General features: G+C 43.2%; 1 protein-coding gene across 3 annotated transcripts; it reads left to right on the top strand.

Annotated features, from left to right (window-relative positions):
* The first annotated feature begins 7,237 nt into the window (after positions 1-7,237).
* Positions 7,238-18,911, top strand: CHAMP1 (chromosome alignment maintaining phosphoprotein 1). 3 transcript variants are annotated; one of them, XM_054654469.2, is made up of 2 exons: positions 7,238-7,361; positions 15,232-18,911. In XM_054654469.2, exon 2 carries the CDS (start codon positions 15,293-15,295, stop codon positions 18,128-18,130), a length of 2,838 nt encoding a protein of 945 aa, XP_054510444.2. In that variant the 5' UTR covers positions 7,238-7,361; positions 15,232-15,292; the 3' UTR covers positions 18,131-18,911. The 3 variants fall into 3 exon arrangements, with proteins under 3 accessions (XP_054510444.2, XP_054510445.2, XP_054510443.2); XM_054654470.2 differs by lacking the exon at positions 7,238-7,361 and adding an exon at positions 7,650-7,882; XM_054654468.2 differs by lacking the exon at positions 7,238-7,361 and adding an exon at positions 7,889-8,025.
* Positions 18,912-19,995: the final 1,084 nt, after the last annotated feature.

Here is a 19,995-nt window from a genome sequence, read left to right on the forward strand (position 1 = left end):
ATTACTCCAGAAAAAAATAAGTAAGATGTTATTTTACTGCTTTGCATGGTTCAGAAGCAGATAAAAATACAGTTGAGAAGAATTTTAGTATCAGGCTACATAAGTCAGCTGCCAACTAAAATTACTTCAAGATTAAGTAAAAGTGCTGCTAGAGAATCATCTAGGTTTAGCTCCATCTAAAGTTTATCTTGTTTGCCAAGTTTATCCTGACTGCAGGAGAAAGGATTTTGTCATGGTGTCCTGGCTGAGTACTGGAAGGGCAAGCTTACCCCTCAGTGAAAAATCCTGGCTTGATCCAAGGAAACTCATGAGGGAAATTCAGCAGTAGAGCTCGGCAGAGCTGGGATCTTCACCAGATGAGGGTCTGCTCAAAAGCATCTCCCACATTTTTGGATGCCCTGTGGTGACTGGAGCAGGGGGTGTGTTTCACCTATGAGAGGAACGGGCAGGACACGAACTGTGATTTTGCACGTGCTCACAAATCAAGTTTGATATCTTTTGGCTTTTGGGCTTCTTCACCACTTGCACCCAAGTTCCTTGGTTATGAGCACCTCTTGATAGTATTATAGAGAACTAACTAAACACAGGAATTTTGCAGTATTTTTCCATTTGGGTCTTTGTATTCAAACCTCATCTCAGTAAAAACTGTCAGTGCTTAAACAGTTGTGTCCATCAGATTAAGGTGGAGATTCAGGTCAAGACAGAAATTCCTACAGCTTTTTGACAAATTTTTGTGTTCTTGTGGATGCAGGCTCCTGCCCAAAGGGGCAGAGACAGAGAACCTGTCCTTTGACTTAGGTATTTACATGGAAGGAATATTCAGGACATCCCAATTTGGATGTGGAGAGTGCAGTAGTCAACATCTGCACACAGCTGCAGCCTGAGCTGCATCCCAAGCTGCCTGATGGTTTGGCAGTGCCATTCTAGGAACCCCTGTGACAACCTCTCTTATGCAGCAGGTACTGGCATCTATTCTTGCCACACCTGAGAAGGGCAGTAGGAAGCACTGGCCACCATCAGCAGGATATGAGCATTGCCATGGCCAACTACACCTGCCACAAGTAGCTCAGGAGAGACAGGAACAGCACAGCAGCACCAGGAGCCCAGGTGCATGGGAATGGTGTCTGCAAGTTCTCTGCTACAGTGTGACCCCTCCTAAAACAGAGAAAACACCATCACTGAGCTTCCCCTCTCTGCACTCATGGTCATCTTGGGCAGTGCCAGCAGGACAGCCTGTGCCTGTGGAAACAGGAATCAGGTTTGGGATGGGAGCTTGTGCAGCCAGATCTGCAGGGTAGACTGCCTGCTGGAATTGAGTATGTACCTCATGGGAATGCTGCAAAGTACAATGGCTAAAGCAGCAAAATACATTTCCAAGTCCCTTCTCCAATATCTCCCGCACAGGAATGCAGCAGGGCCTGAGCTTGCTTCCCTTGCTGGAGGAGCTGCCACCTGCTCTGTGCTCACTTGTTCTTTTATGCTTCTCCTGATGACATCAAATAAATGCAGGCTTGCTGCCTGCCTTTGTACAAACTCATCGTGGCGTGAGAGCTTCATTGCCACAATAGTAACTTTGTTTTGCAAATTCAGCTTAGCTGAAAGTAGAGACAGCATCCCCACAGAATGGGAATTGTGTCTGGTTACATCACAGCTGACTTCAGTGCCATCTGTTTTCTTGCTTTTAAAATATAATGTTCTACATATAGAGAGCTTCACCAAATTTCTGTTGCCCGGTTTCTCATTGAGTTCCAAGGTCATTGACATTTAGGAAGATGGAAATCACTCTGTCTGTCAAATGGAGATTGGCCTCCATTCTATCGTGATCTATTGTGTTACTGGAAACTGATGTGGAATGTAAATATTCAGTAAAAATCCCTGCATTTGTGCTTGTTGCAGCTTTAAAGAGAAGCTTATTCAACTCCAAACACTGTGCTGACAACTTCACATTCAGTTTATAAATACATTCTGTTGCTTCTTTTAATTTAAAACCAAATGGCTGAAAGTTGTTTTTGGAGAGTCTTTGGAGGTCCATCCGTGGTTAAGCCAACACTGCTCTTCATGCTGAAGGCAGCTTCTCTGCTGGCATTTATTTGCAGTATTACAACTGAACAGCCCAAACAAAAGACTGAAATACAAACATGACAAAACCCACTCACTGGGCACAAAATAATATTGAACATCAGAATAAAATATGTCTAAAAGGAAAATGGAGTAGTACTTCCCTCCCCCAACATGATGGAATGTTGAAAATCTGTGGAAAATTACTTGTGAGTTGGTGGTGCTGTTTGAGTATTATATGATGAGAGGAGAGTCTTAAAATTCTCAAGTTACTTATTTATAACTGTTTCATTAGAAAGAAAAAAATATCTGAAACAAATGGGAAACCAGAATCTTGCCTGATAATTTCTAAGTGACTTAAAGGCATTCACTCTGTCTTCTGTACCTCCGCTTGAGCTTTTCATTGAAGTTCTTGAAGACTGAAAATGTCATCTTGCCAAGTGCTGGTTTCCCTCTTAGCAGTTAAGCCCTCTCCCAAACTTCTTCATTGTTACATAACTAAAAAAAAATATTTTCCAGATATATTTTGTGATTTACATTTCATTAGGCCATACCTGATCTCCTGAATATACCCCATTTGCATATCCCATCTACAATTACGTAAATACTATCATTACTGTCACATAAGTATTACAGTATTTTGATTCAAATTGACACAAACACATAAGACATTGGGCTGCAGTGTTCTTTGTGCAATTCCAATTAACAGCCTAGATTATTTAAAAAAAAGATCTCCAACACACTCCAAAAAGGTAAAGATTAGCAAAAATGGCACAGAGACTCATGGTCCATGCAAGATCCATAAATGGCTCCCAGCACATGCAGAAGGGAGGAGACACAAAACAGGCAGAAATAGGTGATTCTTTTCCCTCTTCTCTTTAAAAATGTTGATATAGTCTAGAATCAAATCTGAAGATTTTGCATAGAAGTTTAGAGGGGCTGGGTCTTTTAGGGTATTGGTGTTTTAGTCTTTTTTCTTTTGCCAGGATCTCAGTTGCCAACTCTAGTGAACAGACTGAAAAGTAATTCTGAAAGGCTGCAGCTGGCCAGACAGGGGGGTTGGTTTTGATTGCCCACAGCATGGAGGACATGGCCTGTTTCTACTGATCTGTGCCCAGGTGTGTGTGTGTTGTGCTGCTCCCTGTATCTGGCTGTGCAGAAACACAGACAGTCCTGCTGGATGAAACTGAAGGGAAGTTCCACCTCACCTTGTTTCTTAACAATAAACTTGAGTATGGGCACCAATGCATGACATTACCTGCTGGAAGTTCTTGCACAGTTTTGACAGCTGTTGAAGGTCATCAGCATCCAGAAACAGAAGTATGTGTACAGTCATGTTCTCAGGCATTCAGTCAAGAAAATCAGGATATTGAAATGGAAGCATTTTCAGGGCTGAATAGGCTCAGTCTTGTTTCCTTAATATTTTACAACATCCTGAAATACAAAGATTAGTTGCACGTATATTTGAAACTTTTAAGTTTCTAAATTAGGGATAAAATAAGAAGGAGGAAAACATTTGGGAATATGTTACATAAGGTAAAAATATATTCAGGGGTATTTAGATTTATTTCCAAGAACTGAGCTCTCCATAGCTACAGTGTTAGGTAACATTCATTGCCCTATTTGTAACAGTTACTAATGCATAATAAGAAAAAGGCCATTTCAGAAAGTAATTTAGGGGCCTAAGGGAAGGAATTGAATGAAAAAATAGCTGTCTTGGATGATTGAACTCCATGCCTTCAAAAGCCTGCTGGCATTTTTACTGAGAGACTTCGTAAGTGAATATGGTAATTTTTTACAGGTTGGTTATATATATAAAAAAAAATAGAACTGCAAACTATATTCAAGTGTTTTTTACAATAATATTAACTGAAAGGGTTAATATGAACCCTTATGAACCCAGACTTATGAAACTTTAGCATGATTTCATAAATCAAATTTAATCCCTGGATGTAAATGAAAAAAAAAGTTCTAAACAAGTTAGAAAAGAAAGTTTAACCATACAGTAAAAAAGTCTATTAAAAGAAAAAGTTATTCACTGCAGTTGCTTGAGATGTGTTCTTTACCTATGCTCTGTAATTGCTAATCCAGCAAAAAATCTCTGTGGGATTTCTTTACTCCTTTGAGAAAACTTCTTCACTAGGTTGAAAGGCAATCCTCCAAGTACTCAAAATCACTTACAGGTAACAATAGCATGGAAAAAGTTTACTTAGTCTGACTAAGAAGAAACCTAATAAATGGGGTACACCTGGTTTATCTGGAATTTAATTAAGTGTTTGATTCCATTCTCAATGGAAATTATCCTATTACCTACAGTAGCTGGAAATTAATTTTAAAACTATAAGATGAGTGAAAGCACTGGCAAATCAGAAAGAGATGAAAAGCTCAGGATCAAGTGAAAACAACAGGTTATTAGCTGGCCTTGGGTTGACTTTACAGCTATTTCCATGAATGAGCAAAGCAGGAGTCAGCATTTTGAGTAATAAAAAACAGATAAAATGCAAGTAAAAGGGGGATGAGTAGCAATAATGTTCTTAGCTGAAAACTTGGATGGAAACAACCAGTTGGTTTTTGTTAGTAATATGGGAAAACCATAATCCCCAATGATGAATGTATAACCTGTAGTCAAAGAGATATGAGCCTGGGACATGACTACACAGAAGACCAGGAGGGTATCTAGCCTGCAGTGCTAGGTTTCTCCATGACATCTAGATGGGGAAAAAAGAAATAAATTCCTCATCAATCAGTAATTGTAGTTAATCACTACACTTCTGCTACATTTTCAGAGCATGGGCAGGATTGATTTTGTTGGAAACTTAGACTGGCAAAAAATACTGCTTCTATCCAAGCAGCCAGGGGATGTGACAGATCACTGTTAAATGCTGCCTGTCACAGAGACCGCCCTCTTGGTAAGGAAATCCTGCCGAATGCCCAGCCCGAACCTTCTCTGGGGGAGCTCTGAGCCATTACTACCTATCCTCTCAATGGGTACCAGGGAGAAAAGCTTAACATCTTTCCCTCAGCTTCCCTCCTCTTAAGAGACAAGGACTCAAAACATTCCTCAGTCATGGATGTGCGAGGGTTTTTGGTTGAGATGGAGTAGGTGAACTTTTAGTTGTGTAATGGCTAAACCTCTGATCTGATAAGGCACAGGGTGAATGATGGGCTGTGAGTGAGATAAGAGCTGGACAGGATTGTGCTCCGTGTCATGCTAAGCTGTGCTTCCTTGCACAAACCACTGGGATGTGGGGCTCCCTCTCCTCTCCCTGGGAAATGCAGGGAACTCTGAGAGTGACCTGAGCAGGTTCATCTCTGCTGAGGGGACACAAAGAGACACAACTGACTCAACTGTGCTGCGAGCATGGGCAGCTGTGCTGTCTTAGAAGGTGTCGAGGACTCCCAAAGTGTCCCATGATCTACAGTACTACATGAAGCTCCCTGCTCCTAAGGAGGCACCTGATTTATATTTATCTGAACCAGAGTGAATATAAACCCAAGAGATTCTGTGTTCCGCCGATTCCTCCCCACCACTTCTTCGGGACTTCCCTCATCACTCGACCAGCACTTCGACCAAGACTGTACAGCAATCAAGTCTTGTTGTAAGGCTTAGGGTGGTGAGATCCTCACACTCCTGTTTTTCCTTTCTCCTTTCCTTTCCTTTCCTTTCCTTTCCTTTCCTTTCCTTTCCTTTCCTTTCCTTTCCTTTCCTTTCCTTTCCTTTCCTTTCCTTTCCTTTCCTTTCCTTTCCTTTCCTTTCCTTTCCTTTCCTTTCCTTCCCTTCCCTTCCCTTCCCTTCCCTTCCCTTCCCTTCCCTTCCCTTCCCTTCCCTTCCCTTCCCTTCCCTTCCCTTCCCTTCCCTTCCCTTCCCTTCCCTTCCCTTCCCTTTTCCTTGAAATTTCCTTTCCTTTGAAATTTCCTTTCCTTTCCTTGAAATTTCATTTCCTTTCCTTGAAATTTCCTTTCACTTTCCTTTCCTTGAAATTTCCTTGAAATTCCCTTTTCTCCTTGTCTGTGTCCTTGAGTGATGTTGCACTTTCACATTACAATGCTTTCATGTTGTTTTACTATAGATAATAACCACCAAAACAGCTCCATACCTGTTTTCCTTTGCAACTAAGTTGTTCTATAATAAACCCTACATTGCTGATTTATAAAAACTGATCATTCACACTAACGTGCCCCGAGGGATCTAGTAACAAGAACCTCGGTTATCCCCACCTTCTGTCCTAACAAAATGCCCCTCAGCCTCCAGAGAGTCTTTCCTTAACCACTTCCAGGGAGTAACCCTCCCTGGAGCTGTTTAAGGAAAAACTGGACACAATACCCAGTGCTCTGCTCTGGTTGACATGGGGGTGCTCACTCACAGGCTGGAGTGGATTTCAGAGGTCTTTTCCAACTTAATTGGTTCTGTGTTTTAGTGAGTCTGTCATTCCTTCCATACTGGACAAAAAGCACTGCTAAACCCAAAAGACAAAAAGCAATTCCTGAATTGAGGGGTCCAGAACTGGACACACAGTACCTGAGGTGTGGCCTCATTGCACTGGTGAGCCCACACCAAGAATCCTGCTTACATTTCTGGGCCCCTCAATTCAGGAAAGATATAATGGGCAGATCCAGAGAAGAGCAATAGAGTGCGTGTTCTATAGGGAGCGGCTGCGGGAGCTGGGGTTGCTCAGCCTGGAGAGCAGGAGGCTCAGGGGAGACCTTACCATTCGCTATAATCACCTGAAAGGAGGTTGGAGCAGCTTGGGGTCAGGCTCTTCTCCCCCGCAGCCAGCCACGGGATGAGAGGACACAGTCTTAAACGGCATCAAGGGATTTTTAGGCTGGATATCAGGGAGAATTTCTTTACTCAGAGGATGATTGGTTATTGGAATGGGCTGCCCAGGGAGGTGGTGGAGTCACCGTCCCTGGAGGTATTTAAGGAAAACTGGACATGGCACCGAGGGCCATGGTCTTGTTGATACGGTGGTGTTTGGTCATAGTCGAGGATCTCAGAGTTCTTTTGCAGCCTACTTTGTGACTTTGTGACTCTGTTTCTGGCATTCTGGAATTCTTTCCGCGCTGGACAAGCCCCCTGTGGGCTCCCAGACAGGCCGGGCCCCCTGGGCGGCAGCGCCCCCTGCCGGCAGGAGCGGAGGGCGGTGCGGCCCGGCCCCGCCCCCGGCCCCGCCCCGGCCCCGCCGCCGCGGCCGCGGCACGTGACCCGGCCCCGCCTCCCGCCGCCGCCGCCGCCGCCATTGGCGGGGGGAGCCCGGCCCGGCCCCCCCGGCCCGCGCCCGCCGTCCCGGAGGTGCCGAACGGTGAGTGCGGGCGGCCCGTCCCGCTCGCCCCCCGCTCCCGCCGGCCGGGCCCGGCGCGCTCCCCTCCCTCCCCCTGGGCATCGGGCCTGGGCCTTCCCCTTGTCCAGCCCCCGCCGCGCGGGGGGCGGCGGCGGCTGCCGGTGCCGGCGCGGGGGGAACAAAACCGGCGGGGCCGCGCACGGGAGGGAAGAGGGAGAGGGGAGGCGGCGAGAGAAAGCGCTTGGAGGGGCGGGATGAATGGGCGGGCGGCGTGGCCCCCGGCCCCGGGGGTGCGGCCCCCGGGAGGGCCGGGCAGCGGGGAGCCGGCGGCCCCGGGAAAGCCGAGCCCGCAGGCACCCCCTTCCCGCAGGAAAGTTAAAGTGATGCCGGCGGAGCCAGGAGCGGGAGGAGCACGCTGCCGGTCTGCTGTCCTGGGATAGCGAGTTCGGCACGGGACGTGTCCCCGCCGGGACCGGGCCCTTCCCCGGTGACAGAAATAGCTGCCGGGAGCGGCTGCGTCGCACGTGGGAGCAGAGAAGCAGGTGCAGAAGCCAGGCTCAGTACAGCTCTGGAGAGCGTGTCCTGTGAGGAGCGGCTCAGGGAGCTGGGGTGTTCAGCCTGGAGAGGAGGAGGCTCGCGGGACCTTATCGCTCTCTGCAACCACGGGAAAGGAGGGTACAGCCAGGTGGGGATCGGCCTCTCCTCCCAGGCAGCAAGTGACAGGACGAGAGGATACAAGCTTAAATTGCACCAACGGACGTTTAGATTGGACATTAGGAAGAATTTCTTCACTGTGAAAGTGATTAGACATTGGAATGGGCTGTCCAGAGTGGTGTTGGAGTCACTGTCCCTGGAGGTGTTGAAGGATAGACTGGACGTGGCACTGGGTGCCATGGTCTGCTTGACAAGGTGGTGTTCAGTCATAGGTTGGAGCTCGATCATCTCAGAGGGTTTTTCCAACCTCAGTGATTCTATGAATTTTTTGCAAATAAGGAATATAGAAACTTTGGATTTCACATTTCTCTTCTGTAATCTTCCCTTGAACCCCATACTCTTTCAGAGTAGTGTAAATTGAATTCTTAGCATGTTACCAAGTTTCACAGCCTTAATTCGGTTCTTGACTAGATTGCAATGCTCTAGTGGCACTTCATTAGCTCAGGTACAGCACTGCAGCAATAAGGTTTTCGAGGCCATTTTTTGGAAGCTAACTGGAAGTGGAATTGGAACTTGGAGTTAGGAAGCTGTAGAAGCAGTACATGGAATTAATTTCTTCAGTCTTGAATCTGTCAAAGGTACATTGAATTTACTCTGCAATTTAGACTGTTGTTAGATCTTTTATTGAGAACTAATGTTGTGTAGACTTGTCATTCTCTTAACAAAGATTGAAATATTGCAAAATTACTGCAGTTCTGGGTGCTTTGTTTTTCTTAAGTCATCTGTATGCACATCAAGTATTGTCACTTTGTAGATCTCTCCTGACTTGAACCTTTCCTGGAAACATGGAACTTCATAATGCAGCATTTCCTGCCTGGATCTGGTGCCTCCCATGTTCTTAGTGTATCTTGCTGTTTCAGTGGCTGGGTCAGAGTGTTTGTGCCTTGTGTAACTGTGAAGTTTTAGAGACCTTGTTCAGCAATTGTTGCTGGTGGAACTTAGCCTGAGTAGACCGGCTGGCAGCTGGGAGTTCAGATGTGAGGTTGTGGTCAGATACTGTGGACACTTGAGGACTAGCAGGAGCATAGGGCTGCCTGTCTTGTTCCTGGTGCCTTGGAAGTGATGCCCTTACCTGCCTAGTGCCTTGTAGAGTGCCTGCTCTGCCCCACTGCAGGGTGTTTGTGTGCAGCTTCCTCTGGGAGCTAAACTTCTCTTTGTCAGTCACAACACAGGGATGTAGCTTCAAGAGAAGCATCATGCTGCCACCAGACTGCCATTCATTTTTTGGCACTGCAAGAACGTGTAATTTTTCCTTTTGCTTAAACCCAGCAAAAGTCTGGATCTGTTCCTTCTAGCAGAGGCAACGATGCTGCTGTATCTCACTTACTCAGATTTCTTTTGCTGGGAGCAAATTTGCCATTGACCCTCCCCACTGACAGAGGGTTATGACTGAGCTGTTTGTCTGGAAGAAACTTCCAAGGCTGATGAAAATCACCAGTGATCATTCCTGTGCAGTGACTGGTATAGGGAATCTTATGTGTGGTTGTAGTGCATTGCAGAAAATCGTAGGACTTTTCTTCTGGATCATTTTCCCAGCTGTGTTGGTGTCATTAAAGTATGTTGCATGTTCTCTAGCTGCTTGTGTTTCACTGGGCTCGATTGTTCATTGAGAGGAAGAGTTATAGATTTTTCTGCCACTGAGAACCAAGACAGTCTGATTTTGAACAATGATGTGGCAGACTACTTGTTGCTGTGCTTTGAATTTCTTCATGTAATGTTAAAAGAAATCTAATTTTCTGTGCTCACAGACAGTCTAGATCTTTAGCTTTGAGCCCTTCGTTGCTTCCCTCAGACAGTCACAGTTTATCTTCAGTAGAGGAAAAATGGAAGTATATATTAACTGTTGCAATGCTAAGTGTAGAATGTGTTTATTAAAAATTACCAGGAATGATTGGAAGACTTGGAGCTATGAAATTGGAATGGAGTTAAAAAGTAGAGATATCTTGTTTGCTGCTAGAGTCATGTTGTGCCAACATTTGAATGGATTCCTTCTTATATGTAGATATCTCCTCTGCATTTTTCCTCTTTTCTTCCACTGGGAGGTTTTTGAGAGGTTGTAGGAAGTATGGCTTAATCTTAAGTAGGATTCTTGTGGAAGATGGGATATACCATCTCTGATGTGTTGGCTGGGAAGACATCAGGAGGTCTCTCCTCTCTGTGCATTAGCTTAGGATGCTCCTATTGCTCAGTTTAACATGAACTCAGCAGAAACTTCTGATGCTGTTTGACTCCACTCTGTGGCTGCCTTGCAATACTCATAACCGATTTTTGGTTGAATTTGTGGTTATCTCGCTGCTTCTGATTTCCTGGATACTTCTTCTTTCTGCCAAATCATGACTTTAGCCTCTTGGCTGCTAAGAACAAATCAAGAAAACCAGTGATAGTTGTTCTTTTCTCAGGTGGATACATGCCCTCATTACCAATCCTTTCCCCATGCTGTTTTTCTGTTGTTCCTCTGGTGGAGGAGATTATGGCCAGAACTGCAATGTAGGGGACAGGAACTGGTGTAAGGATCTTCAGCATCTCAGTGGAGAGAGGAGAGAGTTGGTGGTAGGAACCTCTGTATGTAGGTTCTAAACATGCCTGGAAGAAGAGGGGTTGGGAGAGGTGGCTGATGGAGCAGCAATAAGGACTGGTGGTCCCACTGCTGAGATTTGTGTCTCTTGAGGCAGCTTTAAACTGAGTGATGGACATTGATCTGTGTCACTTGAAGTCAGCTAAGAGCTGAGTTGGTACTGATGCTGTTACTGTGCTTGACATTGAGGATATAGCAAGCTTTTAGCCAGAAGCACTTACCTGTTCAGGTAGATTTCAGTGGGAAATGTCATGTCTTAGGAGGACTCTGAATGAGTCTTGGCTGCCCTTAAGTTAAAATTTAGTATTGCAAGCCCCAGAATCTTAGTTGAATCACAGTATTTTGTCTTGCAGGCAAGATGTAGATGCATAACAGGCATAAATGCTGGGCTTCAGGCTTCTGCTGCAGTTGTAGTGTGTTCTGTTTGGCTGCATGTATTTGTTTTCTCAGCGTTGCAGCCATGGAAAGTGAGAAAAGGAGGAGGGAATGTAGAAAGAGCAATTAAGGAATGTGTTGTACTTTGTAGTGTTACAGTAGCATGCAGCACAGGCTGTTATAGCCACTGCTGCACTGCACATCCTGTTACCTGAGAGCTCAAATAGGGGAATGCTCAGGTGTCCTTTTTACAAAACAGTTATGGCCTGGCAGAATGTTCAACTAAACAAAGTGGCCTGGGGCCTGCACAGCAGTTATTTGTACTTGCAGAGGTGGCAGCTTCTTTGTCCTCCTAGGAGTATTCAAGAAGTCCTGAGAGATACTCCAGTGACCATCTGTCTTCTGCTTTGTTTAATGGAGAAGCTGATGCTCATGACAATTTGATCTTTGTCCTGAAATTCATACTTTTCCTCAAAGAGCTTCAGAGGACTAGAATGATGTTGTGATTTAGTACTTGCAGTGCACTCTGCAGTGCACATGGAGCACCCTGACAAAATCACACCATTTATTTAATAAAACCTTTTTATGGGTTTGATTTGCAGCAGCACAGAGCCAGTTCCCTTTAATGTCTGTAATAATGCATTTACACAGAAGGAGCATGGTCCATCTCCCTCAGTGTTGCCAAAAGGATGCTGCTGAGCACAGGTTACATCACAGTTCATGCAGAACCAAGGCCATGGGAGCCTGGTTACTGAATACATGGTTTCTAGGCTGGCTGGCTCTGCTGCTGTGGGACTCTTTAGGAAAACAGTGACATGTTGTTCCTTGCACTTTCACCCAACTAGGCAAGCCAGGATCCAGTGCAGAACAAGTTGTGATGCAGAAGCTGATGGCAAAGAGCGGTGTGAAGCAGAGTCATGTGTGTGAGAAACCTGAGTACAGAGGAGGACAGCAACCAAAACCATGTAGAGACAGTGGCACTGGAGCTCAGTATTGAGAAGGAATCTGGAGGGATTGACAGGAAAATCTTTCAAACTAGCTATTTAGATCTGTGCTAAGTGAACCAGCAACATCTCAGAGTTTATTCTTCCAGAAGTGTTGCAACAAATTTAAATTGACGAGATGAGTTAGTAGGGGCTCAGTGCTGTTTGTTACTGATCTCAGTAACTATTGTAAAACTAGATTTACTGTTCCATGGGCTTGCTGCCTAAGGTGCTGCAATAACCAAGAGTTGTCTTGCTCAGTAGGGTGCCTCAATTAAGTAGAGATTTCAGCAGAAGAGGCAGTTACTTCAGTGACTGCCAGGTACAGTGAGTTGAATTACAAAACTAAGAATGGTGAGTGATGGCAATGTGAGACAAAGTGCCCTCAGCTCTTTAATGTTATTTCTTACGCAAAAGGCTTGACTGTCAAGACTTTTGGATGTCTGGATTGTGCCTGTAACTTCTTTGGTTCCAAAATAATCTCATGGTCAAAAAAGCTTAGCATCAATGTGGACAATTTGTGAAATTTGGGAATCACTGACTTTTTCTAACTGTTGTATTTGGAAAGAAAGTGGGAATTTTCATCATAAGTAAGATAGGACTGAATAAAAGAAGAGGATGGGGAGGTGGGGTGAAGGGTATTTCAGTGAATAACAAAAACTGCAGCAACTGCAACAAGGTGACATGTGAAGAGCTGGGAAATTATGAAGAAAGTAGAAGAGATTGTCTGGTAAACTTTGTTATAAACTGTGATAAATTCAAATTAGAAAAGCCCTTTTTTGGTTTTCTGTGAAAAGAAAATGGGTAATTCAGGATTACAACCAATTTTGGAATTCACAAATTCCCTTTCAAGTCTAAAAACGTGATTACTGCAGTACGTCTTCATTATCCTAATTATGTTCTGCTGTGATTTGATTAAAAAAAACCCAAAACCTTTTTATTTCACTCATATCAGCAATTCAGAAATTTTTCCTTTCAAATTTAAATTTTCCTTTCCTCCCATTGTCCTGAGTCCTGAAAACAAAATATAAACTGTAGTTCATAAAGATTTGAAAGTCTTTCAGAGTACTAAGACATGATGTGCTGTGGGTTTTTACAATTGGCAAGTTATTTTCTGTTGAAGAGATACAGCCCACTGATCACTGCTGTCATCTTTGTTTTGTTTTCATCTTTTACAGACATAAAAAATTTGTTATAAGATGTTGGGAAGTGTTTTGGGTCAACGCTGAATGTGGTGTGGGCTCCAGTTTGGGGTGTCTTTTGTATGGCTGCCAGCAGTGCTGGGAAACTGCAGCTTATACCCCAAAGACCCTTCCACTTCAGTGTCTGTGGAGCAGAGTAATTACTTCTCATTTGTAGCTAGGCTGTGGTCGGATGCTGTTCATTTGCCTCATGGTTGTAAAGCAGGTTCCTTCTTAAAGCTCCATATGTGGTTCCACTGTGCTTCCCAATTGGAAATCTACCTGTTCCTGTGGCTTAATGTCATGTGTGTATGCACAATGCTCACAAAGGAGTTGCTCCATAAGCAGCTGAGCTAGTGAACCTGTATTTCTTAGGGATTTGTGCCCTCCTGCTCCTCATCCAATCCTCCTTTCCTGGTTTTTTGCTATATCCATCTCATCCTTTAGCAGCACTGCTAATTTGCTTTCATTCTGTCTCTACCCCAAGCCCAAAGCAACTCACTGCTGTAGTATTTTGAATTCCTTCCCGTTTTCCTTAATTAAAGCTGAATCAGATACTGCTTGCTCTGAATGTTTCAAGACTTTTTGTGGAGAGGCTAAACAGAAGAAGTTGCTGCTAAGTGACATATTCTGCCTCAGTGGAGGCATTGCTTGCATTCTCTAGTTGCTGATTTTCATGAAAGGTGTAGAAATGCAAAGTAAGGCTGGATTGCTTTGTCCAGTTTGATTGGCATTGACTGTAGGGCAATGTGTTTGTATAAGCCTCATTTCCATAAGAAACCAAGGGAAAAATGCTTTAGGAATAAATTAAGAAAACTTGCTTTGAATGCATATTTTTAGACTTGTTAGTTTTATATATATTTAGACAGGTAAAATTAATGTTAAAATTAAACAACAATTTTGAGTGTTTTGAAGCAGTGTGTTTTACAACACCCCCCAAAATTAAGCTGATAGCTTAGCATGATTAATCATGTAACAACTATTTAATTTCAACCTACAAGGAAGAAGTGTGCTCATTTCACTTAAATGTCCTTTTTACCTTCCACTTTATGCCAGTATAACTTGCAGACTATGGCTAGACTTGGTTTTCTGCTTATTGCAGGAGCTAATCTGGTTAAATTCTTTTGGAAATAGGGGAACTAGCCAAATTATTAAAAGCTATTTACATTGGGGGGGGGGGGGTTGGTTGGTTTTTGGGATTTTTTTATTGTTGTTGTTATTTTGTGGTTTTTTAAATTTTGTAAAAACATTAATTTTGAGAAATTTCCATATTTGGGGTGAGGAAAACAATGTTCTGGATACAGTGGACTGTTAACTACCAACTGGAAAAAAACCCTGCTGTTTTTCTTAAATAGTATTTTTGTTGTTATTGGGGCAACAGATGAAATAATAGAACAGGAAAAGTCCTTTTCATAATAGATGAAGCTTTTATGATCAGTGTTATTTTTTTATCATATAATTAGTGAAAGGAAGCCAGTATTTAACAGATGTAAACAGCTTAGGCTTTAGACTGCTGTTTTCTTGAATTTTAGTTTGGTCTTTGTCAAAAACGGATGATTTGTTTTGAAATTTAATAGTGAAGATGCATTTTTTAAATGGCCTTATCTCAGTGGCATTGTTTCAAGTACTTTCCAAAGTACTTTTTGGTTTCAGTTTACATATATAATGTAAATAATAAAATTTCATTAAAAGCACATCAAATTTGGGAAGAGAAGATAATGGAGAAAACAAGTCACATTTATCAAGTGAAATTCAAACTTCGCTCTTCATCACCTGGGGTTTTTTTTATCATTTGCTTCCAGTTTTTTTACATAGGTAGGAAGGCCTATTGTTAAATATAAGCTTTATTTTTTTCAAGTTTTACTGATGCAAAATGACTTTCAGGAGTTGGTGACACTTATGTTTGGATTTCTCTATGAAGTAGTCAGTACCTGTGCAAAATTTATGCTTTCTAAAAAGGGAGTGGGGGGTGAGCAGGGAAAAGCACATGTGGTTATTTAGGAGTGACAGAGTTGAAATTAACATGAAAGAATAACTATACAGATCTTTTTCCTTTATTGCAGGAACTGAAAAATCCTCTTTAAAAGGTGCACTGCTGTGGAAACTGTTACTGCCTATAGAAAAATGGACATGTTGCAGATACTACGGAAAACCACAGAGCGCTTGGAATGTGACTACTGCAGCTTCAGGGGAACTGACTATGAAAACATACAAATTCATATGGGTACTGTTCACCCAGAGTATTGTGATGAAATGGATGCTGCTGGCTTGGGCAAACTTATATTTTATCAAAAAAGTGCAAAACTGTTTCACTGCCATAAATGTTTCTTTACCAGCAAGATGTATTGCAACGTATATTATCACATCAAAGCACAGCATGCAGCACCTGAGAAATGGAATGAAGAGCAGAAAGAGCAACAGGTAGAAGGAGATTCAGATTCATCCAAGAAAAGTGTCACGTTGGAGCCACAGAAACCTGCCCTTTCCCCTGAGTCAGGCAAACCTGCCCTTTCTCCTGAACTCCCCAAATCAGAACCTGTTGTTTCCCCCAAGCTTCAGAAATCTTCTGTGTCTCCAGAGCCCCAGAAGTCTGCTCAGGTGACTTCCCCAGAGCCAGAGAAGTCAGTCCAGACTGTGTCCCCAGATCCAGAAAAGTCGGCCCAGGCCACATCTCCCGATCCAGAGAAGTTAGCCTCATCTGTGTCTCCTGACCCACAGAAGCCATCTCCTGCTGTGTCTCCTGACCCACAGAAGCCATCTCCTGTCGTGTCTCCTGACCCACAGAAGCCATCTCCTGCTGTATCCCCCGACCCACAGAAGCCAGCCCCGGCCGTGTCACCAGAGCCCCGTCGGCACTCCCCAGCAACGTCTCCAGAGCCCCGCCGGCATTCCCCCGCCATGTCACCTGAGCCCCGGCGCCATTCTCCTGCTGTGTCTCCAGAGCCCCGCAGATACTCCCCAGCTGTGTCACCAGAGCCAAAGAAACCTCCTCCGGCAGCGTCCCCTGAGCCACGGAGGTACACCCCAGCCGTGTCTCCTGAGCCACGCAGGCATCCCTCCCAAATGCGTCGGCCCGCTTCTGCTTCTTCTCCTGAGAGCCGGAGGCCGGCTTCTGCGGTTTCACCGGAGTCATGGAGACCTGGTCCAACTGTTTCCCCTGAGCCCTGGAGGGCTTCCCCTCATGAAGTGCAGAAGTCTTCCACAGTTTCTCCCTGGGCTTCAAAGCCTGCCATGTCCGTGTCCGTAGAGTCCCGGAGGTCTGCCCCTGAGTCCCGAAGGCCTGGTTCAGTTGTGTTGCCAGAACCTAGGAGGCTCGTTTCTGATTCGTGTAAGTCTACGTCCTTTTCTGAATCCCAGAAGTCTACTCTTGTTTCTTCTGAGCCCTGGAAACCCATCTCATCTGTTTACCCTGAAGGCTGGAAGCCTGTTCTGTCCCCTGACACATGGAAGCATTCTCCCCCTGTTTCTCCTGAGCTTCGAAAGTCCAGTCACACCGTTTCCTCTGACTCTTGGAAGCCTTCTTTCTTTCCTGAGGTCCGTAAGCCTGGTGTTTCAGTATCTCCTGAATCCTGGAAACTCTCTGAGTCACGGAAATCAATGTATTTTTCTGAAACTCAGAAATCCACCTCTGCTGCTTCGTCTGAGATTCAGAAACGAGCTCATTTCACTGAGCCTCGGAAAAGAGTGTTGTTCCCAGAGACTCGTAAATCTAATCCTACTGCTTCTACTGATGTCCAGAAACGTGCTGTCTTTTCTGAGCCCCAGAATCAGACGTCTACTTCTGCTGTTTCCACTGAAGGTCAAAAACAAGCTCTGTGTTCTGAAGCCCAAAAATCTGCTCTTGTTTCTTCTGAAGTCCAGAAGCATGCCCTGTTTTCTGAAGCCCAAAAACTCACTTCCATTTCCTCTGAAGTTCAGGAGTCTACTTCCTTTCTAGAGTCTCAGAAATCCACATCTCCTGAAGTTCAGAAACATGGTCTCTTTACTGAGTCCCAGAAACCTACTCCTGTTTCTCCCGAGACACTCAAGCAAGCTGTTTTCACAGACTGCCAGAAATCTGCTGTTTCCCCTGATGTTCAAAAGCATGCTGTATTTTCTGAGATGCAGAAGCCTGCTGCTGCTCTATCCTCTGATGTCCAGAGACATGCTGAAACTACTGTACCTTCTGAAATCCAGAAGAACATCCTGTTTTCCGAGCCTCACAAGTCTGCTTCGGGCTTTTTCTCTGAGCCCCAAACACCTAGTGAGTCTGGTGAGAGTGACTTTCTCTCTCACAGTTTAGATGATCAGAAACCACTGGATGATTTATTCTCACAGGATGAACAGTCAATATTAGCCAAAGAATCACCTGAACACATGTTATATTCATGCCCAAAAAAGAAGCCCAAGAAGGAAAACCAGGAGAACTCAGATTCTGAACTAAATAGCAGTGAGTGTGGAAAACCAGTGGTGGACTCAATGGAGATAAAGGAACAAGAATCCAACAGTGACCAAGAGCAGTATGATATGGAGTCATCTGATTACAGCAAAGAGAGCAAAATGGATGCAACTACTCCTACGCAGCCACAGTGTGTGCTTCAGTTTACTGAAGAGAAAGAGGCTTTCATCTCTGAGGAAGAAATAGCAAAATACATGAAGCGTGGCAAGGGAAAGTATTACTGCAAAATTTGTTGCTGTCGTGCAATGAAAAAAGGTGCTGTCTTGCACCATTTAGTTAACAAGCATAATGTTCAAAGCCCATACAAATGTAAAATATGTGGCAAAGCTTTTCTCTTGGAGTCTCTTCTTAAAAATCATGTTGCTGCTCATGGTCAAAGTCTGTTGAAGTGTCCCCGTTGTAATTTTGAATCAAATTTTCCCCGAGGCTTTAAGAAACATTTAACCCATTGCCAAAGCCGTCATAGTGATGATACACCTAAAAAACACTTGGACAGCCTTGAACCACTTGAAGAACAAATTTAATCTGGTTTTTTTTTCCCTTGTGCTAGAAAAGCTGAATTTACGAAGTGTTCAAAAGTGTTACTGTATGTTAACCGAGTAGTTTAGCTGATCTGACAAGTCAGAAGATGCATGGTTTATTGTACTATGTTTAACTTGTCTTATAGCTGTATTACTGAAAAGATTTACTTTTAAAAGTAATTTTAAATGCGTGTTCATGTCTTTGTATTACCCATCAGTAGAGTCATATTTTATTTTTCAGATGTACTATGTTTTTGAAACCAAAATGGATACAAATTAGTTTTGTAAAGATTTGTAAAACATATAGGCAATTAAGGACTGGAGTGGCAAGCAATCTGTATTTTCCTGTGAAGACAACTTCTTTTTTCACATTTGTTAAATGTTGTATTTTTAAAAATGTTTTTATCAAGTTCTCAAATCAAAAATTCTCACTAAATTGAATGTGAATGAGCAAGAATATGAGGAACTACCAATATTCCTGGAATGATTCTGCCCTGAGGTAATTGAGTGTATAGACATTTGCTGGAAATTTATTGCACTCAGTTCTCTGACTTGTCTCAGATTTAGAAGCATCAAGGTACTTATTTTGTGATTCTGTATTTTGGCCATGTTTTAATCATTTACTAATATACATTAAATTGATAGATTAACGTCAGACTATGTATAGCTCAACACTTTCTCCTGATGATCCAGATGTTTGTAATGTCAGACAACCCCTAAATTTCCTGTATTTGGTGAAATGTTATGCTTTAATGTTTTAACAATAAAAAGAAACCCAACCTGGTGTTGGCCATAATTTTTTTTGTTCAAGTCAAGAAGAAAACCTTTGTATTCAGCGTAGTATCTTTTAAGTATCTTTGGCAACAAGAGATGCAAAATTACCTAGGAGGTCTGCTTTGGAAGCTTCAACTTGGCAGTCATCAGCCTCAGTCATCACTCAGCAAGGTTAGTCTAAATTTCCCATCTCTTTCAGAAGAATGTGTCAGATGTAAATGAAAAAAAAGGAAAACAAGAATTTATGCACTGTTATTTAGGATGCTGGCTTTGGTGTGATCTGTATATTATTTGTTAAAAACACATAAGTACTTTATAATTCAGAAGGAATGTAGATTTTATGTGGAGGCAGCAGAAGGAAGAAGGAGTTCCTCTCCAGCTGAATTATGCTTAGACAAGCTGTTTTAAGTATGTGTTTAGGATATGAAGGTGTTAGTGTTAAATTAATAATAAAAAAGTCTCCAAGTGTAATCTCCAACCAAAGAGCTTCAGATTGGTTTGATTGAAGCTTGTATTTTTATCTTTGTTGTCTTTCATGAGGATTTCTGTAAGGAAGGGCAAAGATATTTAAAGCTCTAACCTCAGGTGACTTCTTAGTGCTGTTTATTAAGTGAAAGAGTTGCCTTCCTGCTATGTCTGTATGAATAATTCAAATGCATTGTGTGATTTACTATGTATGTTCTGTGGCTCCAGTTCCGTGTAGAAAGAGTGGCATTAACTAAAAGCCAGTAAAAGTGACTCATTCAGGACAGCACAGAATCATACAGTCATTCTTTACTTCCCAAGTGTTAGAAAGTATTATTTCTTGCAATGGCAAATATTTAATAGTGAAAGTCTGCATAGTGAAATGATTTCCTGACTTTGCAGCATGTCTTCATTATGCTTGGGTGTAATAATCACCATATTCAACTTTCAGGTTCTCTAACTTCTTAAAGGCTTTTTTACATTCATAGATAATATATTTGACTGAGAAAGTGCTTTTATATGAACTTCTAGGCAGTTCTTTTTTATCATCCCTATCCTTGGAGAGGAACCTCTTCTGTGTACTCTTGGAAGGACACTGGTTCACTGGTTTCAGTCCTTTTTTGTGAAGA

The sequence above is a fragment of the Agelaius phoeniceus genome, chromosome 2 (assembly GCF_051311805.1).
Source record: "Agelaius phoeniceus isolate bAgePho1 chromosome 2, bAgePho1.hap1, whole genome shotgun sequence".
In the NCBI taxonomy this organism is placed as follows: Eukaryota; Metazoa; Chordata; class Aves; order Passeriformes; family Icteridae; genus Agelaius; species Agelaius phoeniceus.

Bases quoted from the DNA above. Each gene is read 5' to 3' on its own strand.
- CHAMP1 (XM_054654469.2), top strand. From the start codon at position 15,293: ATGGACATGTTGCAGATACTACGGAAAACCACAGAGCGCTTGGAATGT.